General features: G+C 40.3%; 1 protein-coding gene across 1 annotated transcript in view; it reads left to right on the top strand.

Moving 5' to 3' along the window:
• The window catches only part of GPR149 (G protein-coupled receptor 149), a 37,471-nt gene extending 15,163 nt beyond the window's left edge, over nt 1–22,308 (top strand). Inside the window, exon 4 of the mRNA XM_075570509.1 lies at nt 20,355–22,308. Within this exon, the coding sequence (XP_075426624.1) occupies nt 20,355–20,924 (570 nt within the window). The 3' untranslated portion in view covers nt 20,925–22,308. The remainder of the gene's footprint in view (nt 1–20,354) is intronic.
• The last annotated feature ends 1,357 nt before the right edge of the window (nt 22,309–23,665 follow it).

Here is a 23,665-nt window from a genome sequence, read left to right as displayed (position 1 = left end):
TAATGTGTGCATAAATATGTGAATATCCACACAAACTCAACCCATATATTAAGAGTCTAAAGGTTAAGGTGTAAATAGGTTAAAGTGATAAATATTATGTAAATTATTACATAATATTTTATATAAAAATAATAATAGTAACAATAAACAATATAATATTAGTGAATCAGTGATGTAGGAGTGATCAACTCTAGTTCAGACCGCCTAAAATAGTTAATACGATCCTCTAATAATATATGTACTTTATAATAATATACATGGATCCCCTCTAAAACACCCATTGTGTTACTGTATGTGATAATTTGTGAATAAACTATTGTGCAAAAATATTTTAACATTTGACTCAGTATATTGAGAGATATATACATATCAGAGTTTATGATATAATGTTAGATACTGTATTTGTTAAATTGATAGTAATAACATGCATTAAAGGAATGGAGTAAAAATTAACCCTTCATTGAGTCCAGCTGGTGCCAATTTGTGTAGTGTATGGGGAATCTCACCGCACTCAACTTGGTATTCATATTAAGAATGTATTAATGCAGAGTGATGTTACAGTAAAAAAATGGCATACTATTTTGGGAGAACCCTTCATCAGCTGAAATATACCTATAATGGACCTGACAAATGGTTGTCCTGACACGTTGTGCCACTGTTACTATAATATCACTCTGCATTAATACATTCTTATTATTAATTTCAAGTTGATTGCTGTGAAATTCCTCACCTGATGTTGCTTTGATTAATATGATGCGGCTACGGATTCCCATTCTTCCTGTACCAGATCCTCTATCCATTCCCTCATCATTTAGTTATGAAGTGCCTACTACTGTAATTTTTATGCTACATATATAATTGCTTTTAGAGCCAGTTCTACATTAATTTGCTCTTGTGAAGGAATCAGATGGTGCTCTCATAGCTTCTGATGATGTTGGGTTCTGCCAGCCTGCCCTAGTGCCCTTACACACGGAGGGTTTGTGGGCCTGTTGTTCAGGATTTCTTTCCTCCCACTGTATAGTGGAGTGGGTAATTGTGCAGCAGTGACTAAAAATAGCCAAGACCCCACTGGACCCGACTAGTGTAAAGTGCCCTTACACAATCACAGGAGTCACCTTCAATCAGCAATCACTCATCCCGACCTCATCACCGTCATACGGTATACATCATCTCTCATCACTTGTGCTCCATACAGTGCATTTCCTTGTTCTTTATCTTTATTTTATGATTACTGGCAGATCGACAGTCACACTGAGGATAATTGATGCTAACTTGCTCAACAAATATGGCAATTACAAGCACAAGCTGTGTGCAAACAGTTTGCCTTAGGCAGCCCATTAAGACTCAAATTCCTGTCCATTGACACCACACAACTGTTATGTATTGTATGTCTTTATTTATATAGCTCCAAAAGTGTACTCAGCGCCTCACAAAGAATACAGTACAGGGAATTATAATTATACAATAAGTGCAGCAAAATCAGACAATAGGAAAGGAAATCTCTGCCCCGAAGAGCTTACAATTTTAGAGGTTTAATGGGAAACTTACAGAGACAGCATGTGAGGATGTAAGTGCTGTAGATGGCAATGCTTGGTCACAATGGGTGGTAGGAGTGACTGATTGTGGGACATTAGCCATGAGTGCAGGCTATTGGGATGCTTGATTTGTGGGGTAAAATTTAAGGATGATCAGTGTTAAATGAAAAAGTTAACACCATTTACAGGGGAAGAGGTGGCAGGGAGGCATGAGTGAGATCAGGTATGTATGTCTGGCTTCAGTCTTAGGGGAGATCCCCAGCAGCAGGAAGGAGTAGATAGAGGGTGTGAATAGAGGATTTGTGTGGGTGTTTTTTTATTGAAGGGTCAAGAAGCTGTTGGGAGACTGGTGTATAAATAATGGTGCAGTGGGGAGTGGGGAAGTTGGAGAGAACAGAGATGTTCATAAAGGATTAAGGCAACAGTAAACAGAAAAAGAAATAGGGAGGGCATAGTGAGATGCAAGAGGAGAGAGTTTCAAGGTACTGGAGGATAAAAGTTTACAAATTAATCACAGATGTTAAAAGTTAATGTCTCACAGTGGCAAAGTTGTAATGCACAGTCCAGATCTACCTCCAATTTCAAAATGAACTCTTGTAGACACTTTTAATGTACACTTATGATGTGACGCTTTTGTTGTTATACAGCTTTATGGCTAACAGCCATGCTACAGTGACTTAAGTACTCTATTCACATGCATTTGACTAACACTTATGGGAAGGGTTTGTCTAATCAACTCAGACATACAAAATAGTTAATTAGATTATCATTTCTCTCTCAATTGATAGGAGTCAGCTCACAAACATACCCCAAAAGCCAATTAAATCTTAATTTCTCTGGTTGTAGAATGCAGCTCAATGACCCATACCCCAAAAGCCATTTAAATCTTAATTTCTCTGGTTGGTAGAAGGCAGCTCAATGACCCATAACTGTTTGAAGAGATAAATCAGAATGTTAATCCAGATATTCAGAATGCATCCATGATTAAAGATAGAAAGATAGAAATAAAACATCTAGAGATATGAACTCCAAAATTAACTCTTGTAGACACTTTTGATGTACACTTATGATGTGACGCTTTTGATGTTACACAGCCAGTTATACCTGCTACTAGTCACTTCCAACTCAAACTCCAATAGATTTAATTGTAATTCTGTGTCTGTGCTCTATTTATGTACTGTAGTAAAGAATTATCACTGATAATCCTACGAATGTACCAGATTTTGGCACAAACTTCATGCTAAAGTCATTATTAGCATACTAAATCTTGTTGCTGCTGCAAAGCAATGCATTGCTGACACCTAAAGCACAGACTGGAGCATTCGGTCATGGCCGTTTCGCCGTGACCAAATGACCACTGGCATCTGACCACAGAGGGACCCGCTGGAACCTCCACTGCTGGCTGCTTCTAAAGTAACTTTTATTACTGGTTATGGTAGGGGGTCAATTTAAGTGTTTTTAGTGGTTAGGGAAGGGGTTAATTTAAAGAGGTTTAATAATTAGGGTAAGGGCTCAGGGTAGGGGTTTTTAGGCTAAGGGTAAAACATAGCGGCTTACTTTAGCAGCGAAGCAGTCGGCAGCAGGATGAATGGCGACGATGCGCCGGTGGTCATTTATGTCCTCTCCAGCAGCATAGTGGATCATGTCAATTACACTTCTATCAAATTGCATTGGATCATATTTGACTCAAGTTAAGAGTATGTTAAGTAGAGATATGAAGCAACACAAGAAATTAGGGGGGACAATTTATTTATTCGGCTTGTGCAAATTAAGCATGCCAAGCTGTCATTTCTTTCCAGTGTTTGTGCATGAATGTAACCGCTAACTCCGAGTTGGTGTTAATTAGTGTTCCGCAGATACATGTATCAAATGCTTGGAGCTGGAAACAAGTTTATGCTTGGTAGGAAACATGTAATTGAGGTCATTTTGGAGTGGAAATAGCATTAATATGACCTGCTTGTTATAAACACCCAAATCTCTTTACTATGTTTCTATCACTATTAATTTAGTAGTTATTGGAAAAAAAGGGGGAAAATGTAAAAAGGAAAAGAAAATACAGCTGTGGAAAAGAGTGACTCTGTCCACAAAATCATTCGAAACTGAATAGAATTGTACAGCAATTCAGTCTTGTCAAGTACTGTATGGTCAATGAGTAACAAAGGAATTACAATAAATACTTATATTCAACACAAAGGGCAGTTGAGCTTCACCAATATCAGTCATTTCTTTTTTCATTGCCTGCCAGCAAGTTAAATACAATTTAACAAAATATCCCCTTCTGGCATATTTCCCTCTTTTCACTCCGTCCATAAAGCGTGTACTTCTTCAGGCAATATATTGCACTAAAATATATTCCTCTCCATTGTTGGGAGACAGGCCAGCTTTACATTGTTGTGTATTACTAATAAAATCTGTTACTCTAAAACCACAGGGAGTTTTCCACAATTGTGTAAGGAACTAGGTCAAAACATGCCATTTTATGAGATTCCACTCATCACAGCAAGTACCAAATATACAAAAGTATTTTTTTGGTATTAGGATGTAATACAAACATACAATACAAAGTGACACATTTCCAAATCCTGTCTTTGATGCAATTCAAAAATTATACATCTCATTGATGTCACAGTCATGGCAAACTGAACTGATTTTGGTAAATATGGGCCAGAGTCCTTCTATAATTGTAGCCACTGTATGTTAGGCTGCGGCCAGAGTGCGTGTGGCATGAATAAATTCATTACGTGCACCAGTCCAGCCATACTGCACGTGATGTGACACGGCAGGATTTGGAGGAGACAAATCCATTTGATTTTTTGCACGACGGCCACATCACGTGAGGCGTTTGAACAAATGAGGGCAAAGTTCAATTGTTCAGCCTGGTGACGTCACGACCACACCTCTCCATGGCGCGCGTCAACGGAGGACACAGATCGCTCAGCGACAGCCACGCGAACCTATTTCCTATCTGTCGCCTGCACTATGGCCAGAGCCTAAGAAATAGGTTGAAGCTACAGAAACAGTTTCAGTGTCACAACGTCACGATTTATTTAACACACGGTTATTTCTTACGTACTGATTTATGAATACAAAAATATAGACAAATGCTGCACACCACAAGTAAGAAATCACAGCAATACAGTTACCGGGGCTCCTGTGTTTGAAGAATAGCCTGCAGTTAATCCAATGAACATAGTATGGAGAAGCAACACAAGGCACTTTTCGGATTTTACTTAACCTAATTTATTACAGCCAATACACAACGTTTCGACCCATAGGTCCTTCTCAAGTGAAAAAAAGTGGCATTTATGAATGGCCATTTATTATTAATTATGTACGCTGTAGTTTTAAAGGAGCAATTCATACAGGTTTTTATTTCTATTTTATTTTTAACATAGGGTTGAAGCAGTGGGTCTCCGGAGCTCACACCCATTAATTTCAGCTTCGTGGACCCCCTGCTTTCAGTGATACAGACCTCCAAAGCGGGTGTGGGTATCTCAGCAAAGTTTAAATCTCCACGACATGTGGGTCAATATAGGCCGCTGAACCTGATGATGTCACAACTTATTGGGCCGCGATTACGTGAACCTTGCTAGCCGAGCAGAGCAGCTACCTGCAGCCCCTATGGGGGTATCTTAGGAAGCAGGAGGTCCCCAGCGCTGAAATTAATGGGGTTCGGCTCCGGAAAACCCCTGCTTCAACCCTATGTTTAAAAAATCGCTATTCTGGATTGCCTCTTTAAGTACATTACATGCCAAGGTATATTTCAACCACTGCCTTAAGTTACAGTATTTTCTTTTATGTAAAATGAAGGCGAGATAAATACATTTGTAGGTTGTTGCTCTTAACAGTTGCCAACATATTTATTTTAATTATACCCAGGGACGACTTTTGAAATGGTTTCTAAAATTAGTCCTTGAAAAAAGTTTGCCCACGCATTGTATCTGAAAAAGACACGCTGTCTGCTTTGCATATGTTAAAGGAACACACAAAGCAACGGATTCATTTAACATACTCTGGGTTTTGTGTGGTGTGACAGACCTACAGATATGTTGACAAAATCATATTTAAAAAAAATATATATATATAGATATATAGATAGATAGATAAATAGATAGAGTTGGTATTATTATTTATCTTGGTGAAACATAATTTTCTTACAACAACTAGCAAAGAATCTCAGCTGTTTTGGAGGTTAGTGGCTCCTCCCACCCAGGATTTAAAGCTCGCCCCTCCCCACTGTCCAAGTAAGCAGGTATTCCTTTCATGCTGCTGGTTATGACCGGTTCAATGCCAGGACCATCCTTCCCCTAATTATAGAGGTAAATAGGGATTTTAATCAGTTAGTGTTTAGGAACTGCAATATTATGGTCATGCCTTGAAAGTGGCTCGCAGGCTTATACACTTTGGCCAAAGGGTTAACTAAATTACCCTTTTTTTCAAGAGATATACAGGTATTTCACTGTGTATTTTTGTCACATTGGATGTTGCTCTGGACTTCTTTGTTTCTCGATCTATATATAGAGATATATCTATATCTCTATATATAGATCTATCTATATATGGATATATAGATAGATAGAGCTGGTATGATTATTTATCTTTGTGAATGTGAATTCGATAAATGTCTAGTGGTAGCAAGTAAAAAATTGAAACATAATAAGCAGCAAAGAATTGGCTCTATGTTCATTTTTTCATGCTTGCTTATTGAATTATTAAGTACTATACAATGGGTTCAGATAGTTTGCTGAAGTAAAGACATTTTATTCATGCTATTTGAATATTTATAACAGTACACATTCTTTGCAGCTGGTCTTGGACACGTACACACCCGTGTTAGATTCTGTTTTATACTTAGTAGTAACAAAGAAGGGAGAGGAGTAGGTGGTATGATAAAACTACACGTGTATCTGATACCCGATGAAGAAACCTGAGAGCTTCAAAAGCTTGTAACATAACTACTTGTTCATCCAATAACAGGTATCATACCCCTTACTTCCTCATAATAGCATGTATAGCGCTGCTAGTTTTACGTAGCGCTTTACAGACATTTTGCAGGCACAGGTCCCTGCCCCGTGGAGCTTACAATTTATATTTTGGTGTCTGTGGCAAAGTGACTTGCCCAAGGTCACAAGGAGCCAAGGAGCCAACCAGGTTCCCCTGCTTCAAACTCAGTGCCAGTCAGTGTCTTTACTCACTGAGCCACTCCCTCTCCCTCCTTTATTACTACATGGAAGAAAGGACCATAACGGCGACCCACCCTTCTTTGCCTGCTTTATACTTATAAATATTCGTGAAAACTATATTACCAGTCAATAGATCATATTAACAAATATAATAGACGTAGAAATAAGGTATATAACTTATTAAAGCTGCATTTTGTACTTTGAGGAAACATTTCCTGCTTTCTATTCTCCCATTCATGGAAAATACACAACCATTTCCAGTGCGCCGATCATTTACAGTACTTAACCCCCTGTGCAGCCAAAGGGGCCAAAGGATAAGAGGACTCAAGTATGACAGTGTGCATGCAAAAACGCACCGAAAATATACATTTACGTACCTGCCAAGTAATTCCAGGTTAACAGAGTTATAATGCTCCTGTCCTGATTAGGTTTTCTGTTTGCTGTACTGTTGGCAATTCTAGTAAAAGGAAGTGAAGAGAAGTTCTGCAGAAAGGCCGGCGTGGAGCATAATCACATGCTGGAATTAGTTAGCAGGTGTGCACTCAGTCCAAGCATGTGGGTATGATACGGTCTGCGAAACTCGGGTAAAGTTCATCCGCGCAATGAATAAACGGCAATGGTGAAATTAGATGCAACTCTCCTTGCAGCTTCTTCTTAGTTAGGCAGTCGCTTCAATGTGCCCAAACTGTCCTCAGGCAGAGTGATGAGCGTCGCTGTCCATAGATGTTAAGCAGAAAGGGGATCTGGAACTGATCCCAGGGCAGCGTTTTTTGCTTCTCTGGGGGGTCCTGAGTTCCAAATCCGTTTTCTGCATAACATCTACGGACAACAATGCTTATCGGTACTGAAACACCCTGAGAACTGCTTGAATCCATTTTAACATGTAAGTTATGCCAACTTACCTTTATTAAAATATTTAATAGTTTTCTAACCTCTGGTGCACCCTTCTCTTTTTTTTTTCAACTCTTTTTGTCTGTGAAAATAAGCAAGTTATATGTATTACCTTCTCAACCTTTCAATGTCTACCAGTACTCCATTGGAGAGTCTACATCCCACCGCTAAATACTCATGCAAGTGAAAAAGCAGAAATGGTTTTGTTGGAATATTGGTAAATTAGGAGTATATTTACAGTGCAAATCTATTATTACTCGTTCATGGTCATTCAAGTGAATTATGATGAAAAATAAAAATTGTATTTCACACCTTGGTAAATATAGTCCAACATAAAAGAAATAGCAGCTCTTATCGAGACCTTATAAGACTAACCGTATATTTGCATTGATCAGCACTTCAGCAGTCGCCAATAGCTCCATAACACAATTGAAGAAAATGGAACGGAAATCCGGTCTATCTAAGTAAAATCATATTCTGTATTGCAAGTCAGATAAAAGTGACATACACCAAAGCACATGGAGAGGTACTACACAGGAATTTTGCGTTGCAGGTCATTTCATCAGAGGGATGAAGAAACTGTGGGTCACAAAACACGTAAGGGCATTCCTGTGTGGTACCTCGCACAGGCCACACACTGTAGAGGTTAAGCATATAAATAGATATGTGGTAAGTTGGTGCATCACAAAATAAGCTCATCAGAAGTATAAGTCCATTCAAATGAATCCAAATTTCAGAACCACTGTATAAATAACAGAGATGTTCATCCCAGGGGGAAAAAGGAGACCTAGTGGTGCCCACACAGCTGACACATCTAATGGTCCTATAGAGACATTATTCACCCATGGGATAAAAACAATAAGCAATCCCACACTAGAAAGGTAATAATAACAGGGCTAGTGTCCTATACCTGACTGTGTAAGTTCCAAGTGGGATGAATTCTTCAGCGTGCAGTCCTCAGAGATGTAGATCGGAAGATGAAGGATGGAAGGAGCACAGCTATCCACATCCAAAGTGCATGGAATGAAATAGGGCAACTCCAAGTACCATAAAACGAAGTGTTTATTAATTAATCAGCTTTACAATGGGGTAGGAGAACGCACCGTTTCATCCCGCACCATGAGAAAGTCCTGCGGGACGAAACACGTTGGTGCGTTCTCCTACCCCATTCTAAAGCTGATTAATTAATAAACACTTTGTTTTTATGGTACTTGGAGTTGCCCTATTTCATTCCTTGCACTTTGGATGGGGATAGTTGTGCTCCTTCCTTCCTTCATGTTCTAAGCAAATAAATAAAATTCTGAAACAGCCATAAAAATGTGCATGTTATAAATTATACAACAAATATATAAAATTACACAATAAAATTGTGCGTTATATGGCTGATAATTCACACCCATGTTACTAAATAATATTGCACTCAAAGATCCCAATCCCCAAGAGCTTCACAGTAGCGGATCACCTATATTTTTATCTCCAAATGATTTAGGTCAAGTTAATAGGGACTCTGTCCTGTTTAATTCTGCAATAGGTTTTCATTACATCATGGGGGGAAATGGAGTGTAGTAACCCATCTAGTCATCTAATCATCTGTTGAAATGAAACCATTAAGCAACATTCATTTTTGTTTACTCGACACACTTTTACTGTAAGTAAAAGCTTCTATTCGAGGTCACAAAATCTTCAGGCAGAGTTCCACCATGACAACAGCAAACCTAAAAGCTTTTTCATCAAGGACTTCAGCCTCAAATCAAAAGGAAAAGTCAGTTTGCTAAGAAGTCTAATAAAGCCTAAAATGGTTTAATCAAAGTGTGGCGGATGAGAGGCTATTAATAGAAAACGGAGAAGCAAACAAAAGGGTCAAATTTCAAGGATTATCCAAAGCCTTGGTGGAGCAGAAAGATTGATGTCTGGCTGTAGGCATCATAGTCAAATAATAGTCTAGGTTAAAAAAAAAACACGAGTGCATCAAACTTAACATTTTGCTAAATTGAAACTGGGAGAGGTACTTCTACTATGACATTTATATTGATCCAGAGTTTTCACACTCTGGGTTATCTGTAAAAGTAGATAGAGTGGAGATGAGCGCATGTAGAAGGAAACAACAGAGACTTACAGAGTGTATAATAAATATATACAAAGAAGCAATATGCAAGAACAATAGCGTGGGAGATAGTAATATAAGGCTATGGGTACTCACACGGGCATATGTGAGCGAAATCCCTCAGCGTTGTCTTGAAGGTTCTCACTCTGGTCATAGAGTGGACTCATCTGCTGGAACAAGTACTGGCATGTGTGGATTGAATCACTTGGTGTAGTCCTCTTTGCTGCTCCTAGTACTTCTTATGGCCGTGTGCTGATTCTCATAGGAATAGGGAATAGGGTATAGGAGAAGAATAGTGATTGCCTTGCCGAGGTCAGGGAGTGGAGCGATGAGGAAGGTTGAAGTCCAAGCCGTGATCGTGAGATGCCAGAGAATACGTAGTCCAAGGAGAGCCAAAGTCGAGAGCCAAAGGGGGTAGTCGTACGAGCCGTGTCATAACCTGTAGTAACAGAGAGTACACCAAACACTTCCATACAGAGACTGAGGGATTTCGCTCACATATGCCCGTGTGAGTACCCATAGCCTTATATTACTACCTCCCACCCATTGTTCTCGCACATTGCTTCTTTGTATATATTTATTATACACTCTGTTGTTTCCTTCTACATGCGCTCATCTCGACTCTATCTACATATCCACCAAGGATCAGGGGACGATCCTATTGATTGAGCAGCAGTACCATCAGGGCCAGTATTAATTTTTGATATTTGTTCATTTGCATGCTTTGAGCCTTGTCTTCACCTTTTCCTTATTTACGCCCTTCCAGGGGCTTACACCTGATTTAGCTATTCTCTTAGGGAGCGCCACTGTTTCCCCTTTTTATCTGTAAAAGTGCAATAATGACAGACACTGTCACGGAAGACCAGCACTCAACCCCGGGTTGAGGCCAGGTGTCAGTTCAAAGGCTTACCTGGGTGTTGCTGCCACACTCCGTAGGGGTAGGGATTGTCCAGACCTCGGTTGTGCTATTCGCGAGCAAGCACTTTTGAAAATCCAGCTCAAAAGTCCTGCTCTCTGCGTCTCTGGCAGCATACAAGTCCCAAGGCATAAAAGCGGGTTCAAATTTCCTGTTCGGCCTCAAGCCTCATTCTGGGTGTCTCCGTCAAAACCCTTGGACCATCCCGCTTAGTCGGCTTTCAGGCCAGCGTCAGAATAAACACCTGACATCAGCTCCCCTATACATAGTTCCATGCTTCCATTGAAAAGCATGGGAAATGGTGTGGCGACCAATCACAGCATGGATGCTGTAAATGGACCAAGCACAGTGTGAGGGCTCATCTGGGCCAGTGGTGTGTTAATGCAGAAAGATGTAGATGTGTGTTAATGTAGAAATACCACAGGGCGGGCTCAGAGCAGCACCTACCGACGCTTGTCCAGCAACTGTTCCCGTAGCCGGCCAGATACCTAGCGCCAAGATGGCTTTTGTGTCTGAAGGTAGACAAAGGCTGTGCTTTCCGGAACAATGACCCCCAGACATGAGGACCGACCATCCTCCCTTTCCCTCCACTTCCCACACCACACCTGAGATCTGGCTCCAAGGTGCTTTTCATGGTCCTAAGGTTCAACAAAGTCTCCAGCTGCTTCTCCTACTCTTACCGTGCACCTCGCAACTGGAACAATCTACCTGAGACTCTCAAAACCACCACCAGTCTAAATTCTTTCAAAACTAAAACTGACTCACATTTTAATGTGGTCTGTAACTGTTACATATGCCTATAATATATATTATCTTTAAGTGTGCATGCAATGTCTTCATATTTAATGTACAGTATAACCCTGTTCTCGTACTGCATGTAACCATGTATCTGTCATCATAATTCTGTGCCCAGGACATACTTGAAAACGAGAGGCAACTCTCAATGTATTACTTCCTGGTAAAACATTTTATAAATAAATAAACAAACACTGCCCCTTCTCACCGGGCGTTACACCGGTTTCCTGGACATGCAGGCTGCATAAAGGAATATCAGCCCTGCATGTTTGGGGGGAACACAACCAGTACATTTTTACCATTTATAACAGTACATCTCTCAGGAATAAAAAATACACGGTTACAGGGTATGTAAGGGGCTCCAAAGTACATTTAAACAGGTTAGCTCTAGGGTCTTTCGACTGGATGTGCCACAGGGAAAGATGAGCAGGGGCCAGAGATTGGGCTTAACCTTTAATATGCTGGTCCCTGAGCTCCCTTCCATCACTGGCACTCTCACAAAAATTCCAATTTCAGCTTAATGAGAGTTTCTGCTACGTAGTGCCGATTCTAAACTATCACACTTAAATGCAGGGGTGCGCAAACTTTTCCTCCTGCGTACCCCTCTCTGCTCTACTCACCGGCTCGCGCCCCTCTCCTTGTATTCGGTGTCAAATGACGTCGCGGAGTCACGCGACGTGTCGCCATAGACAAGGTAGGAGACATTGCAGAGGCCTCACGCGATCCGCAGGCATTTAATTTAAAATTCCATGGGGAACAGAGTGGGGCCTCCGCAACCGCCGCGCCCACCCCTGAAAAATCTTACGCCCCCCACTTTGCGCACCCCTGCTTTAATGGATAACCTCCACAGTCACAATTATTTAAATTCATATCATCAAACTTTTTCCAGTGAGGGAAATATTGTGCATGTTACCTTCATGGTATCGCATTGGGATTATCATTTATAAAACTACAAACTACTACTGTAAGTACAGGTTCCTCATATATTGACCAAATCAATAAGTGTATAGTTGTACTGTTTTGCTACACAATGTTCTAGCAGTTTGGAAAATAGGTAGTGATTTCTGACTGTGAATATGTATTCATAAGGAAAGTTCAACACAAACAGTGACCTCTATTCAGTCTTAACATTACGTATTAAATATGTTACCAAAAATTGAGCAATTATGCTGTGGCTGTCACCCATGAATATTTATCTGTCTGTTTCAATGCCTGCAATATTAGACATTAAGATGACATTGGTAATTTATAGTGGTATTATTTCATGTTCAGGATACTGCCAGAAAATGAACATGCTGCAATTAAGAAAAGTAATTCATTTGACTTACAACTTCTTAAGCTTCTTCTACATAGAAAAGACGAAGAGAATATTTTAGAGGCCTTCAATAATGTACAACTGTTGGAACCATGCCTGGTTTTAAGGCCAATTAAACCACTCCGAGTAGCAACACAGAAATGGTTCCAGTGGGGAAATACAGTACATGTGATTTATTACAGTGGGTGCACAGGCAGCATATATTCCCACAAACTATAAGAGATGCCTAACAACTAGGCCCAAATTTAGACTGGCTGACTAAGCGTAAATGAAGTGAACCCCTCCCGCCACCCCCAATAATTACAATGCAAGTAATAATCAAATTATGTGTATTAAAACATACAAGTCACCTGTATCTTTTAAGCTATAATTTGATTATTACTAGCAGGGGCGTAGCTATAGCCCCGGCAAAGCCTAGGGGCTCATGCTCTTTGGGGGCCCGCTCTCCCCAGACAGGTGGGGGAGATGGTATGCGGTGGTGGGCCCCCTGCGTTAAACAGAGGATAAGCCGGCAGAGGAATCAGCAGCCGTTACACAGCAGAGCAGGACAACAGTGGAGGAGCATGCTCTAGCAGCAGGCACCAGAAGTAAGAAAGACTTCTGGGTCAGACTAGAGTGCGCTCCTCCCCTGCTGTCCTGCTCTGCTGTGTAACAGCCGCTGATTCCTCTGCCGGCTTGTCCTCCTGTTTAATGCGGCACCACCCACAGGCAGGCATGGGGGAGAGAGGTGATGATGGTGGGGGAGAGAGAGGTGAAGATGGTGGTGGAGGGGAGAGAGGTGATGATGGTGGGGAGAGAGTGGGGATGATGGTGGGGGGGAGAGATGATGATGGGGGAGAGAGAAGTGATGGTGAGGGGGAGAGAGAAGTGATGATGATGGGGGAGAGAGAGGTGATGATGATGATGGGGAGAGAGAAGTGATGGTGAGGGGGAGAGAGAGGTGAGGATGGTGGGGAGGAGAGAGGTGTGATGGTGGGGGAAGAGAGAGGTGGGGAGGAGATAGGTGATGGGGAGAGAGAGGTGATGGTGGTGGGGGGATGGAGAGGTGGTGTGATGGTGGGGGGATGGAGAGGTGATGTGATGGTGGGAGGAGAGAGAAGTGATGGTGGGGAGGAGAGAGGTGATGATGGTTGGGGAGAGAGGTGATGGTGGGGGAAGGAGAAGTGATGATGATGGTGGGGGGGAGAGGTGGTGATGGTGGGGAGAGGTGGTGGTGGGGTGGGGGAGAGAGATGATGATGGTGGGTAGGGGCGAGAGGTGATGATGGTGGGAAGAAGAGAGGGGATACAGTGGGGGGGAGGTGATGGTGAGGGAGAGAGGAGGAGAAGGAAAGATGATGAGGAGAGGGAGAGGGGAGGAGGGGATGAGGGGGAGAGATGAGGAGAGGGAGAGATGATGATTATGAAGGGGAGTGATGATGCAGAGGAGGGATGAGGAGGGATGATGAGAGTGAGGATCAGGGAGAGGATGGGGGAGGGAGAAATAAATCACTCAGTATTAATATTAATGGGGCCCTGGAAAAATTTTTGCCTGGGGGCCCGTGCATCTCTAGCTACGCCACTTCTTACATGGTTGTGTTGTATCCACTCTCTATACCTTTAGTCTGGGTAATGTACAGTATTAATCTTGATTATTATTTATGGTACGTACATGCACTGATATTATGCCAGTACTTGAGTGAGGTGTGCGTATGTATGTATGTATATATGTATATATGTATATATGTATATATGTATATATGTATATATGTATATATATATATATATATATGTATATATGTATATATATATATATATATATATATATATATATATATATATATATATATATATATATATATATATATATATGACACATACATACTCTGAATAGGGAGGGGGTATGTTTGCTCAACTCCAATGATAAAGTAAATTACTTCAAACATGCTCCTCCTTCTAATTCCAATAGTCAATAAAGAAAGGGGACAATATTACGGCAGAGTTGAGGTTAAACCACACATATATAGCTACTTTGGAAACATGACTGCCATTTGTTCAGTTTGAACCCGTCAAAATAATTTTTTCAATGGGAATGTGTTTTCTAGATCTGGCTTGGAACTACTTGGAAAAATCAGGAGCTCAATAGCAATCTTTTATGCTGATCTATATTCATATCAGGCCAATTGTAACTATTGGAACACTGCCTGCTTGCATTTTACACAAAAATGCATTCTGTTAATTTCTGTATTTCACACGGCAGATCAGATGAAAACTTGGTAACATAATGGATCCTATGCCCATAGAGCCAGCAAAACGATAAAGCCAAGTTATGTTACATTGCATTGTTACTTTTGATATTAGAATCTATGCGCTTGTTAAAAATGAATGCACTGGTACATATGGTCCTCTGGTGAAAATAGTGTCATAGTTCATAAAAGACATAATAGCCAAAAGCTATTCTAGACAGGCTGTCATATTGATTGAGAACAAATGAGAAGCCCTGTGGTGACATAATGACAGAATTCCACACAGTTCACAGAAATAGCCCAAACGTACAATCGTCAGCATATGATATGTTTAATTTAAAAAATAGGAAGTTTGAGCAGCATGACTTGTACAAAAACACAGACCAGGAATTCTAAAAAAAAATCAGCCATGTGGTTGACATTTCAGAAGAAAAACAATCTTTCTGGACATGTAATCCATCATTTCCCATCATTTTACTTTTCAACTACTTCTATGAAATAATTTCAATATAAAGGCGTGATCATTTTTATATTAAATTAAAATGTGTCACAGATCTCCCGCTCTGTAGGTTTTCTCAGTTATCCAGTACCTTTTGCCTCCAAAATTACTATACACAGTATCAAATATGGGAGAGTTGAAACATGATAAGTAGCTACAAACACAGAAATAACTAGAAATGGGGGAACCAGTTCAAATCTATTTTGTGACCAGTCAATCAAAATCTGTCTGCGGATTGGGCACTAAACAATCTGTGCAGATCAATCCAAATCCGCCATTGGCTACAATCCGGACTTTTAAGAATCCAATCCTCGGATTCCACAATGTATGTATGCATGTATATCTTTATTTATATAGCACCATTAATGTACATAGCGCTTCACAGCAGTAATACTCGTGACATAATCATATAAATAACAAATACAAATAACACATAATGGGAAGAAGCTCTTCAGACATAAAAGTAACATTTAGAAAAGCGAGTCCCTGACCCGAAGATCTTACAATCTAAGTGGTAAGTAGAAAGAACGTACAGAGACAGTAGGATGGTGTTCTGGTAAGTGTGTTTGCCAGGGGTCAAGGGCAATGTATGAGGTGTATAGTATCAGCCACGGAGCTACTCATATCATTCGTTAAGGAGGTGGGTTTTAAGATGGGTCTTAATTCTGGATAGAGAGGGTGCTAGTCGGATATTGAAGGGAAGGGCATTTGAGAGGTGAGTGGCAAACATTGAGAAAGGTTTAAGGGCTTTAGACACAAAAAGGATAGAGAGAAGATATCCTTTTAATCAATTATTAATTATTAATCAATCCACAGAAACAGAGAGATCCCATAGATTAATCTATGTCTGGATTGTTTAATAATCCGGCCCCAGATTTCGGATTGCTTTCTAAAATAACAATTCTGAACTTGCGGATTTGTCTTTTTTGGGACTGAAATTTTTGAAAAATTGCCCATCTCTACAAATAACCAAACATATTTAATGTACAGTATGACAATTCATTAGAATACAATTATAAAAAAAACCTGCAGGATTTATTGCAGGTTCTTCATTATTTGTCAGGTTTCCCTGCAAATTTAATCATTATTTCACCACTGAAACCAACTGGAATAGCTTTGTGTTGTGATGTATTGTATTCTTTACATCTTTACATCCCTAGAACTGTTCTAAGGCTGGCAATAAGATATTTTGAAGAAGGAACTTACTGAGTAGTTAGATGAAAGAGCTTGGTATTATATATGGGAAAGTGTTAGAAAAACATCTACTTTAGATCAGATGGACATTTGTGAGAATAGTGATCAATTATTATACAGATGGTGCTCACCCATGGCGCCTCAGGGCTCCCTTTGAGATGAGATCAAACAAGTCACACCAAAGGCAGACCTGCAAAAAGTCCCCTTAACATACTTCCCCCTAACTGCTCCTGTCCACTAAGCCTGTGTGGACAGGGTTAATTTAGTCAAGATAATACAGACACAGCTTGAAAAACCTGGCGTTTATCACCTTCTCTCCCCCCTGCATTTTTGCTGTTCAGTTGATATCACTTCAGTTCGAACGAAATTTGATTTTCTTCAAACGAAATAATACCCCCAAAAAATAGTACTGGAGAGAGAGTTTTGGATCATTTGAATATACTTTGCATATCCTAATTACCATATTTCTCAGATGTGTTCACAGGTATCACTCCACTTATTGTATAGAGGGGTGTTTGGGGAGTGTAGGACATGTGCGTAGAGTGTAACTCACTGGAGACGGTTTTAGGTGAAAATAAACGTTAGGGTTTATTAGCAAGCAGCTTTAAACAGAAAACAAATTAGAACAGAAAACAATAACCGGGCCTAACACCATGCAAGGGACTGACTAACTTCAGCAGTCCCTATCTGCGGGCTGGAAGGCTGTGCCTTTTACCAAGCTTGTGTCAGAAGTCCAAAGAGGGGTAGCTGTAGGCAGGGTGCTCTCCATGTCAGTCCAGGGTCTGTGGTGGTGTCTGTGGGGGTTACCTCTGGCAGATTCCAGGGACCGATATTGCCTGGAACAGAGTCTCTCTTCCCCCCGGGATCTCTCTGGCAGCACAGACTCTCCCTGTGCTAGAGATGTCTGTAGTCAGTGTGGGGTTTTTATACACCCAACGACTGAGCTGAGGATATTAATCCAGATAGCCTGCTTTGGGATTAACCTTTTTAGTGCTGTATCAGTCTGTGTGGACAGGATACTCCTGTCGCACTATGCAACAGGGAATCCACCCTACAGGGAGGAATATAAGTTACTTGGTACCTAACAAATATTGTCTGTCAAAGGTTTTTGGGGACAAACTCCTTTCAAGCTTTTAAAAAATTTGACATTTCAAAGTTTGCAAAAAGGGGTCACTTCAACTATATTCGCAAAGTCCAGTACAAATGTCACGTCTCTGCCAAAGAGTGCAGGGAAAGCATATGTGTTTCCCGAGTTCTTTATTTGAGTTCTGCTGACATCCGAAGTAACATTGTTAATTAATAAAGATGTGAGAAACGTTTGCTCAAGTTTACGAACCAGGCAAAGCTTGTGAAGTTTTTCGGGACAAAAACATCAAACTTCGCAAACTATTTTTTGCCACACATTAAAAGTGAAATGTTCATCGCAAATTCCAATACAAAAAAAGTCACATGGCCCTTTATATACTGCCATTTTTACAGAACCCTGTCAAACGTCACAAACATTTCACTGTAAACTGGTAATAATGTGGCATTTCGGAAACTTTCTGAGCAATGTGACATGTATATAAAAATAAAAAAATAAATTAAGGAAAAACTGCAATAACTTTTGCAAAGAAAATTTGAAAACATTTGCACATCTGAATCGAATAGCAAGTCTTTCCACTCTCCTCAGATCAACATAACTGTCACTGTGATTGCACATTGGAACATCATTAATATCAAAGAGGTTATTATGCTTATATATAGTGCCTACTTTGTACTAACACAGGGATACATACATTTTTATAAAAACATAACTGCCAATGTTGGGCTAGACCAAATTATCCATCAATATGTCCCCAGCACTGGCAAGTACTGGAAAGTCCTGATTGGAGATGAGCAATTTTTTTGTGGATTTGGATCCGCCGGTTCTTTTGGTCTGCGGATTACGCTCAAAAAGGCGAATTATTTTCTTCAGAGAGAGAACAATCTTTTTTTAAGAATCCAAACATGGATAGGGGAGGTAGAGGGGAGGGGAGGGCAGGAAGAGGAGGAGGGAAGGAAGGAAGAGGAGGAGAGGAGGAGATTTCAAATAAGTGTCGCCAGTTGTGTATATGTCCCCTCAAATGTCCCTCCAAATAGATTAAGGAGACATGCCTCTGCTAAAAATGTACCATACCTGAGGTACCCGGCTGGGAGATATGCTAAGTATATGCAAACTATATTTAAATGAGTACTGTCCCACAATTCCTAAAAAGATTTCCATACTAACTATATAAAGTTACTAAGCCTAAAATACCAACCTAATGACTGGAACTGTGTCAAACCCAAAAGGACTAGAACCCACAACCACATTTTTTCTAGGCCACAGCTCTATTAGTGTGAGCTAAACCAGCTGATGGGTAGTATCACTGTCACATCCTACTTTTGAGCTGCTCACTGCTCACACATGCAGCTAATCTAGCTGTTAGCTTATCTCACAGGTATCTCAGGGGTGCTCCACAAGGAACATTAAACTGTCAACCAGGAAGTGGAAGTGGTCTGCTTTTAAAGGAAGCCAGGGGGCTTCATACCTGCACAGACACATGCATCACGATGGGATTTGGTGACATTGAGGGAACATCATTAAAACAATAAGGTAGTGAAGGCAAGTAAATTGAAGAAACATGTCTACAAAGTACAAATCCCTAAGTGATCACTTAAATGGCTCAATGCAATCCAAACATGCAGTATACTTAGTTAAATTGACATGCTAATATGAAATGTTCTCACCAGTAAACAAACAGGCATAATTAACGTTTGAGGGAACATACTGTTAAGGTGATGTACAGCAAAGAAATGTGATGTACGGAAACATTTTAACTTGACAGTCCTTAGCACATAACATCATAAATTAAGAGGAGTAATAAGACTAACCTCTAAATGCCTGTTTTTTAAACAAAGCCATCACAGGCTAGTCTCAAAATTATACCTTAATTGGACTGCTAGTGTAATCCATTATGTGTAAAATGATAGAATAATTTCCACTCCTACAGTATGTTGTACCTCATTTCAAATGGCAGAATTTAACCTGAACAGCAACGGGTAAAAAAAGAAGTATAAAATGCAGAGAAACTACACCTCAATAAAGGGTAAGCTAGAGGTGGAGCTCAATTACACATGAGATGATCCCACTATCGCTTAAGCACTGACAAACAAGCAAAGGCCATATTTGGCACTATTATATAAATCCACTTATTCAGTGCCAGAGTTGCCACCAGGAAATTGAATTGTGGCATTATAACCCCCCTGGAACTGAATATATAACCCCCTCTGGACCTGAAGTACATACCTTATTTTTTCCCATAATGCATCTAGACAATGTGAAAATAGCACACGTCTAGGAACAATCTTCTTGTAAATATCATAGGTGAAAGCAACAGAGGAAGCCAATTCAGATTCACTCACATGGCACCTAAAAACATCACTGGTCGTTAGGTAGAAGGATGTGCCAAATAGAACATTTCTACGTTCCTATAAGTAAAAAGCCGTTTTAACACCAACTATCAGTCATTTAGCTACAATGTTAATAGACTAAATAACACCCATAGTACATACAGTGTATAAGGTGCACAGTGATCAGAATACAATGTACAGTACTTTCATTGTTACCATTTTTCTCCAAAGTACCTTTAAAATGAATTGATTGACTTTGTTACTGACGCTCTTGTCCTTTTCAGCGTTCTGGAGGAGCATTAGCTATACCACTATGTGCTTTCCAAGGGACAGTGTCACTCCATGCACCCACTGGGAAAACCCTCTCCTTATCTACCTATGAGGTAAGCAGTGAAGGACAAAAGATAACTCCTATGTCCAAGAAGATTGAGGTGTACCGGTCAAAAAGTGTGGGCCACGAGCCAAACATGGAAGATTCTCCTACTCAGTTTCCTGACACAAATGTAAAAATCCATTTAGAAGTCCTTGAAATTTGTGAAAATGAAGAAGCCATGGACACTGTATCAATCATCAGCAATATAAGCCAGTCTTCAACTCAAGCTAGATCTCCCTCTCTCCGCTACTCTCGGAAAGAGAATCGGTTTGTCTCTTGTGATCTGGGAGAAACTGCTTCCTATTCACTCTTCATCCCCACAAACAACACGGACAGTGACATTAACATTTCAATTCCAGATACCGTTGAGGCTCACAGGCAAAACAGTAAAAAGCAGCATATGGAGAGAGACAGCTATCAAGAAGAAATACAGTTGCTAAACAAAGCATACAGGAAAAGGGAGGGAGAAGGGAACAATTAAAATATGTGAAAATCACCATCATTTTGGATTCCCCAGGGATCTCAAACTCAGTCCTCAAGGGCCACCAACAGACTAGGTTTTATGGATATCCTGCTCCAGCACAGGTGGTTCAATCCTGTGCTGGAGCAGGGATATCCATAAAAGCTGGCCTGTTTGCAGACCCCGATGACTCAGTTTGAGAGCCCTGCTCTAAGCTTTACACACAACCCTGAATGTTTTGTCTTGCACAGTGTACATGTCTTCATGTCTTTTTTTTTTTTTGGTTGCTTTGCAGCAGAATAATTTTATTGCAGTACAAATAAAAGCAAAGGTGCTTCTAAACGTGGTCTTCAGATTTGCAACACTCTCCTGGTAACACAATTTAGTTGATGAATATCATCAATACAAGTTTAGAAGCTACTGTATCTTGTAAGAAATGCAACATTGTTTTAAATTAGAAATGTCATTCTCTATAACTGCAAAGAATAAATGTCATTTTAATAATTTTCTGAATACGTTAAGTGGTAAGAAACACACTAGGAGGCATTTCAGCTTAGTCCTCCGATAATGATAGCTTTTGTTGACATTTTTATTGTTTCTCTGGAATGATTTGCCGATTTAACAATTCTCAACAGCTTAAACCTACAGCTAGGTTGGTGAGGCTTTGCGTAAGAATTCTGTGTACTTCCGCGTGGAATGTGTTATGAGAATTGATGCCATGGACCATTTCTAGCGTATAGTATGCACAGTTTCTATTAAATTTAACAGAGATTTGTATCAAGGCCAACATAAGCTCAAGCAGCCTTTGCATGTTGCATTGCTCACACATATATCAAATACATTTGCATTATTAAAATACCATTAACATGTTGCAAATCTCTTAAAACGACCAAACCGGATTGGCACATGTAACGAGTAATAAATTACAGAAAGAATACCAATTTAGATTTTGATGAATGCTTTTCCCTCAGAAGTATGTACAGGGAGACCTAATGAAATGACATTTTTAGCCTCTTTAAAATTAGTCGGCAATTGCTCCAATTCTACTCTGTGTGTGTATTTTACTTCTAATTCTCAAGTAGTTATTGTCTTGTAAATTGGACTTTAGGAATAAAACCAGAAGGGATTGTGGGAAGTTTGTATGACAATCAATACATTATTACAGCTGATCATTTATGATAATACTCACTTCAGTCTAACACAGAGGTGCACAAACTGGGGGGCGCAAAAAAATCAGGGGAAGGGGAGGCACTTACAGAAGCCCTGCGCTCTTCCCCACAACATTGAAGTAAAATGCCGGGGAGTGCGCAAGAGTTCTGTAACTCCATCTTAAATGCTCTCCGGTGGCTTCTGGCTCTGGGTTGCCATGGCACCGTGACGTCATATGACACAGCCAATGCCGGAGAGAAGGTAAGGGGGGGGGGTGCTGTGAGAAGGCAGGGGGGGCACAAACAAAAAAGTTTGCAAACTCTTGGTCTAACAAACTTGAATAATACCACCTTCTAAAAGCAGAAAGTCGCACAACGCATGTTTCTTTAGCCATCTCTATCTTGGAAAGCCTGGCAATTTTCACCAGAGGTTCAAATACAACTTTTTGGAAAAAAGACGAAGAGAAAGAGTAGTGACACTTGTATCTTTAAGAGGTTAGGATGCTTGAAAATAATGTGTAAAAAAATATATATACAAAACTCCACAGTTAGTATAGTCATATATCATGTGCAAAACGTCTAGGAGCTTGGGTGTAAGTTAAAGAAGAGACCAAATCTTTTGAGCCAGTAGAGAAATTGCCCTGTAAGGGATGAGTGAATCCATAATTTACCCCATCAACATGTAAATATGATAAATTATATCTACCCCAGTGGCTGAAAAAGTAGTGGCGGTAATCCTTGCAGTAACCAAATTTCCAGCCTTTTTAAAGCACTAATATGCTTCAAGGTATTCTTTCTGTATCATAATTTCATATTTTACTTGAATCTATCATAGGGGGTGAAATGCCATTTCAAATCTAGTTTGACCATGATTTACCTCCATGTTTTCAAAAGGAAATACAGTGTAAAAGGTACGGATGGATACCATAAACACATTACCCTTAGAAGTGAGTAATCAATACATAGAACAGAGGTCTTGGATGACTATGGAATACTCTTGGTGTTAACCACAGCGCACATTTTTAGAGGCATCTGTTTTGTATACAGTGCCACGTGGAAAACATATTAAATGGCAATGTTATCAATTCACCATGGACATGCATGTATCTACAATGTTCAAGGCATGTAGCAAATGCAATGGCAGTGCTGCTCTTAGCTTGTCCTATGACCGATACTGTGTTGTTAATGTAGAAAACAATAATAAAACGGTATGCCTTCAATTGTTTTGTGCTTTAAACTGGTTATCCATTTTATGACTTGGGTTTTTTTTTTAAACATAGGTTAGGGGCAGGGAGTCTCTTGAGCTGAACCCCATTCATTTCAGCTCTGTGGATTCCCTGCTTCCAGAGATACTTGCCTCGAAAGGGGGTGGCGGGTATCTCTGCAAAGTTTAAAGCTTCAGCGCCACGTGGGCCAATAGGAAGCTGAACCTGATGACGTCACGGCTTCCGATTGGCCTGCAGTGCGCGGGAGCTTTGAAACTCCATCATTACGTGAACTCTGCTAGCCGAGCGTATACCGGCACCTCCTACTGAGTCTGTATATCTGGAAGCCGAGGACTCCAGAGCTGAAATGAATGGGGTTGAGCTCCTGAGACCCCGAGCTTCAATCTTA

The sequence above is a fragment of the Ascaphus truei genome, chromosome 14 (genome assembly GCF_040206685.1).
Source record: "Ascaphus truei isolate aAscTru1 chromosome 14, aAscTru1.hap1, whole genome shotgun sequence".
Classification (NCBI taxonomy): Eukaryota; Metazoa; Chordata; class Amphibia; order Anura; family Ascaphidae; genus Ascaphus; species Ascaphus truei.
This window is presented reverse-complemented; position numbering and strand designations above follow the sequence as displayed.